We start from the raw sequence: 6,644 nt of genomic DNA on the forward strand, positions 1-6,644 counted from the left end.
AACCATCAGGCAGGAGACTCTGATGCAAAAAAGCAAGAACAGTTCAGATGGGAAACTGTTTCTTCTCTCCTTTAAGCTTCTAAACTCCCTGCTGCATCACATTCAAAATATCGCTGGTTAATCTGTTCTGTACCTTACAATATTTAATTTATGCACTTTAGTTTGTTTATTTATGTATGATCTATCTGTAGGTTTCATTCTTACTTTCATAAGTTATTATGTGTTATGGATACTGCAATGTTTTTCACCCTGGTTCGGAGAAACATTGTCTCATTTGACGATATGCATATATATAGTTAAACAACAATAAACTTGACTTCACTTGATAAAGGAGCAGAGATACAGTAAATGGGTTCAAGTATTGACCTGGCTCTGCCAACTAGCCCACAAAAAGTTGCAGGAATAATATATCTTCAGCCATACCTACCTTGGTGATAAAGGTGACAGTTATTCAATTCAAATAGTAATTTAAGCTTTGCTTCTTCATAAATTATACTTCACAGTACTGTAGTAATTTTATGTATTACTCTACTGCTGCCACAAACAAAAATGAATTTTGTGAGATATGTGAATGATGATATGGGTCTCTTTTGTGGACTGTTTGTTGGAAGGGGGCAGGGAGAGTGGAATCATGGTAGGGAAAAAGGGAAGGGAGAGGGGAAAGAGTGGGAAGCACCAGAGAGACATTATTGTTGTGTAATAATCTATAAACCAATTGTTTGGAATCAAATTACCTTGCCTGGTGTCTGAGGATTGGGTGTGTCTGCACAGATGCCAACCAGTACCCCTCCCCCACCTGCCCCACCACTCCTTTGCAGCCACCTGTCCCACTCCCCTCCCTGTGGCGCTCCACCCTTGCCAATCCCAATATCCCCTGCTCCCGCCAGATTTCTAAACTCACTCTCTGCTTCACATTGACAAGCACAGTACTGTGCAAACGTCTTACGCATCCAGGCTCTATATATGAATATATGTGCCTGGGACTTTTGCACAGAACTGTACTTGGAATGCTCGTCAATGCAGAATGGCTACACATCCATGAGGAAAGTCACCAATTTGAGAAAACTTCCTCTGTTGCTTCGTGTACCCACTTCTTCCAAACTGATGTCAGATGTATGGAACAACCCCTTGTTGGAATGTGGACAGTAAATGTCCTCTTCTCAGATCACCTTTCCTAGCAACCACAGGAAATGCCAGATTCTGCCATGGACAGTCCCAAGCCTGCCTGTGAAAGAAGGAGGGTTAGGCATAGGGCCAGCAACCCCATCCCATAAAAACCCAGTGCTACAGAAATGCCAACGGAAGCTCCAAAGACCTCATTCCTAGGAGAGGAAGGATCTTCGCCTGGAAGGTGTATAAAGTCGTCTGGCGAAAGCCGCAAGTTCGTGGAAGCCACAGGGCTAATCAACCTTTTATCGTCCAGAGGAATGTCTGGCCCAGTATAAAGGACTCCAGTGAGCAGCTGTCAGTGGCCTATGCACAAGTAAAAAAAGGGGTGTTGGGCTTAGGAAGAAGATAGGAAATGCAACTCCCGACCTTTAACTTCTATAGCATCCAGGGTCCAAACACTCTTCCCAGATGAAACAACTTAGACTTCTTCTCAAGGCAATTTTCCCTGTCAACTGCTGTCGACTTGTTTTTTTTTCTTCGGGGGGAGACCAGTCATAGACCGAGTGGCTTCTTCTGTGGAATATTTCCCGTTAGTGTGAGAGTATGATCCTCGTATTCCTGTCATTAATTACTTTAATCCTCTATCCCACACTCTGCCATCGGCCTCCTACACTGTTGCAATGAAGCCCAGACCAAACTTATGAAAGAGTTCATTTTCTATCTAGGGATATTACAATCTTTGAAGCTTATTATTAATTTCACAGTTTCGGTTATTAACATCTCCTGCATTTTTTTTATTTCACATTTCCAGCATTCACTGTACTTTCATTTAATAATTTCAGACAATGATTTTTCTTTCTTCCTTGTACACCTCTTCCAGACTCTTGCCTTACATGGCATTCAAGAGGGCTTTAGGTGGACACATGAAGATACACAGAACGGAGGGATGAGGATCACGCGCAAAGCGGAAGAGATTAATTTGGCATCATGCTCAGTATATACATTGTGGGCTGAAGGGCCTGACCTGTGCTATCCTGTTCAATGTTCCGTGTTCTTGTTCAGCTTCCTTCGCCTTGTCCTAACATGACTTAATCTCTCCTTCCTTCCACCCAATCATAATCTCCCCTTCTTCCTCCAGCACACCCCCCCCCGCAACCACTCCCCAACTTTTCTCTAACTTTTATAACCTGTTCATCGCCGAACTGATGAAGAGTCAACAAACTGAAGTGTTAAATCTGTTTTATATACAAGGATGTGACTTAGGAGCAGGAGTAACCCACTCACCCCTTCAAGCCTGTTCTACCTTTCAATGAGGTCACGGCTGATCGGTTGTAACGTTAACTCCGTAACCTTTCACCCCTTACTACTCTCCCTCAAGTCACCTCAAAAGTTCTGCTTACACTGCTTTTTGAGGAAAAGAGTTCCAAAGACTCATGACCTTCAGCGAGAGAGACGATCCCTTCTTTTTAAGCAGTTTTGCTCCCCACGGATGCTGCCCAGTCAGCTGAGCAGTCCCAGCAACTCCAGCAACATGCTTGCAGCCTCGTCTTTCTGGGAATGAAACTTCCCGCCACTGTGACTAATTCCCAGAGCAAATGGCATGCTCTGAACTCGGTTATTTCCCCTGTCTGCCACCGTACAATCCTGTTCAAACATCTCTCCGTAGGCCTGAACAAATACCACTCCAGCAGTCCTGTTATTATTTGCAAATTTCTGGTTTCACATTTGAAGGGGAGGGGAGAGAACAGCAGCCTAAAAGAACAAACAGTGCTGGATGCAACATGTATCCTGAACTTAGCTTATTATACACTGAGGCACAATAACAATACAACAGTCCACAGCGTTGCTGTACAGTAACACTGAGCTCATATGACTGCAGACTGTTCTGGTTGCCCTACGGTGCTGAGCTTGGCTGCCAGGAGAAACAAAGCCCCGGACATCACTTCCAGGATGCAAGAGAGGCAGGCCAGGACCATGGACCAGCTGAAGCCAATGTGAACGTTGTCGAACACCTTGTCTCCGTAGATGTGCTTCGCAATGGCAAAGGCAGCCTTCGAGTAGGCGACGTAGACGCAGATCCCGGCCAGGGTCAGCGCACCTGGAACAGAAAGGACAGGTGAGGCTCGAACTTCAACCTTTTGGACTTCGGCAGGTGGTGCTCTCAGCATTCAGTCGGAGGCTCGTTGGTTTGAATCTGTCTCCGGGGACTGGTGTTCAGTGGTCCTGGCCTTTGGAGTGACACACTCTCCCTGCTAGGGGAGCTCAGCAGACCCAGCAGCATCTGTGGGAGGAAAGGAACGGTCAACATTTCGGGTCAAAACTCTGCTTCAGGACCAAGTTTTTGCACAGGGTCTAGATTTCTTTTGAGGGTTTAAACTGAGACCCTGTTGCTCCCTCTAGTGAATGTAAAGGATCCTTTGTGTAGTTATCCTCAATATTCTCTTTCATCCATTAATGTCACTAAATTCTGTTCTTGTCAACACATTACTGCTGCTGGATGAAGAGGCCTGGGAAACAGCACCATTTTGAAATATTACCTGTTCAACTCACACTGTAAATCACTTTGGAATTGTAGAATACACCAGCCAAACAAGACCATAAGACACAGGAGCAGAATCAGGCCATTCAGCCCATTGAGTTTGCTCCACTATTCCATCATGGCTGATTTATCATCCCTTTCAACCCCATTCTCCTGCCTTCTCTTCTTAACCCTTGACACCCTTACTATCAACCTCCACTTTAAATATACCCAACAAATTGGCCTCCACAGCCGTCTGTGACAATGAATTGCACGGATTCCCCACCCTCTAGCTGAAGAAATTCCTCCTCATTCTGTCCTAAAGGGGCGTCCTTGTATTCTGAGGCTGTGTCCTCTGGTCCCCGACTATAGGAAATATTCTCCCCACATCAACACTTTCAGCTAGGAAGCAAAGAACATTAGTGCTAAAGATTTGCCTTGGGCTGGATTAAAGAGTGCCTTCCAACTTTTGCCCTGTAACATTAACCTCTTCTCCCTCTTCTTCCCCTCTCTCACTGGGCAGAAGATACAAAAGCCTGAAAGTACTTTTGCCAGGTTCAAAGGCAGCTTCTATCCCACTGTTATAGGACTATTGAATGGTCCCGTTATGATAAAATGGACTCTTAACATCATAATCTGCCTCATTAAGGCCTTGCACCTTATTGTCCACCAGCACTGCCCATTTTCTGAAACTGTAACACTCTTTTCTGCTCTCTGTTATTGCTTTCCTTTGTAGTACCTCAAAGCACTGTTGAAATAAAATGATCCCTATGGATGGTATGCAAGACAAAGTCTTTTACTGTATCACAGTACATGTGATGACAATTTTCCATTTGAGTTCACTACCTCAGCGTAATCAAACACTAGAAGTGGCTGTTGGCTCTCTTGCTTCAGTCTCCGAAGGTACAAGCTCCATTCAACTAAGCACAGAAATCTTTGGGATGAGACTCATCTTGTGCCTCCTCCCTAAAGGTAGTAACGAGAAGAGGGTGGGGGTGTCCTTAATAATGGCTGCCACCTTTTTTGAGGCATTGCCTTTTGAAGATGTCCTTGATGGTGGGGAGGCTAGTGCCCATGGTGGATTGTTACAGCCTCTCCTCCATCTGCCCATCATTCCTCCTTCCCCCAATCCCATCTGGTTCCATCACCTTCCAAACTCTGTCACCCCCTCCCTCTGACTATCTTCTCTCTGCCCTCTAAGTCCTGATTCAGGGTCTCGAACCAAAATGTCATCCATCCCTTAGTCTCCGCAGATGCCGATTGGTCCTCTGAGTTCCTCCAGCACCTTATCTTTTTCCCTCTTTCAGCATCTGAAACAATATCCCCACCTCGCTGACAATCAACACTGTCACATCTCAGGGATGCCCCTGCTCTACTGTCTCTCTACACCCACGACCACGTGGCTAAGCATAGCTCAAACTCCATTTATAGATCTGCGGATGATACAACTATTGTTCGCAGAGTTTCAAATGGTGATGAGAGGGCAAACCGAATACTGAAAGGACGAGATAGGGTGGATGTGGAGGGGATATTTCCTATGGTGGGTTATCCAGAACTGGAGGGCACAGCCTCAAAATTGAGAGGTGACCTTTTAGAACAAAGGTAAGGAGGAATTTTTTTTAGCCAGAGAGTAGTGAATCTGTGGAATGCTCTGCCACAGACTGCAGTGAAGGCCAAGTTCGTGAGTATATTTAAGGAGGAGTATGTTAGTTTCCTGATCGGTCAGGGCATCGAAAGATACGGCGAAAAGTCAGATTCGGGATCAGTCATGATGGAATGGCGGAGCAGACTCAATGGGCTGAATGGCCTAATTCTGCTCCTGTGTCTTAGGGCGTACAGGACCAAGATATATCAGCTAGTTGAGTAGTGTTGGAGCAACAATCTTGCGCTGGATGTCAGTAAGCCCAAAGAACTGATTGCGGACTTCAGAAAGGCTAAGAAGAGGGACACACACACTGATCCTCATAGAGGGATTAGAAGTGGAAAGAGTGAGCAATAATTCTCAGGATCTAACCTGGAGCCAACATATTGAGGCAGCTACTAAGAAGGCACAACTGTGGCTATATTTCATTAGGAGCTTGAGAAGATTTGGTATGTCTCCATAAAAGCTCGAAACTTTCTACAGACGTAACATGGAGAGCATTCTGACCGGCTGCATCACCATCTGGTGGGGGTGGGGGTGAGGGGGCAACTGCACAGGATCGAAGTAAACTGCAGAGTTGTAAACTTAGTCACCTCCATCACGGGCACTAGCCTCCGTAGTATCCAGGACATCTTCAAGGAGCCATGCCTCAAAAAGGCAACACCCATCATTAAAGACCCCCATCACCCAGGTCATGCCTTGTTCTCACTGACCATCAGGACGGAGGCACAGAAGCCTGAAGGCACACACTCAGTGATACAGGAACAGCTTCTTCCCCTCTGCCATCCGATTTCTGAATGGATATCAAACACATGAACACCACCTCACTACTTTTTATTTCTATTTTTGCACTACTTATTTAATTTAACTATTTAATATACATATACTAGCTGTAATTCACAGTTTTTCCTCAATTATTGTGCATTGTGTTGTACTGCTGCCACAAAGACAACAAATTTCATGACATATACTGATGATATTAAACCTGATTCTAGTTCTGATCTCTGTTTCTTTGTTTGTATTTTTTCTATTGTTACCCTGCCAATAATGATCCATTGAAGTATGAGAGATGTTTGTTTAATTATTCAAATGCTGTTACAAATGCTCTATGGAGCCCTTCCGTAACACAGTATCTGGGAATTCATGAAACCTATTGGGTCGGAGAGACTTTGCCCTGAATTTTGAGGCTCACGGGCTCAGGCTTGCGTAGGGATAACTAACCAGAGCCTGTATCCAGAGAGAGGTCAGCACACTTGAAAAGTTCCAAGTTTCGTGATCTGGGAAATGCCAAATCCTTGTTGGCAAATCACAGGCTTTACTTGGAATCGTTGGAAATGTTTATGAAAGATTTTCCAGTGGCTTTGATAACAGGAA

The 6,644-nt window shown here is 44.9% G+C and overlaps 1 protein-coding gene across 2 annotated transcripts in view; it reads right to left on the minus strand.

The window, feature by feature from the left end:
- Nucleotides 1-924: 924 nt before the first annotated feature.
- Nucleotides 925-6,644, minus strand: part of tmem235b (transmembrane protein 235b) — a 101,109-nt gene continuing 95,389 nt past the window's right edge. For both annotated transcript variants that reach the window (XM_063074567.1, XM_063074566.1), the window contains one exon: nt 925-3,208. In XM_063074567.1, the coding sequence (XP_062930637.1) occupies nt 2,976-3,208 (233 nt within the window). In that variant the 3' untranslated portion in view covers nt 925-2,975. The remainder of the gene's footprint in view (nt 3,209-6,644) is intronic.

This window comes from Mobula hypostoma, chromosome 22 (assembly GCF_963921235.1).
Source record: "Mobula hypostoma chromosome 22, sMobHyp1.1, whole genome shotgun sequence".
Classification (NCBI taxonomy): Eukaryota; Metazoa; Chordata; class Chondrichthyes; order Myliobatiformes; family Myliobatidae; genus Mobula; species Mobula hypostoma.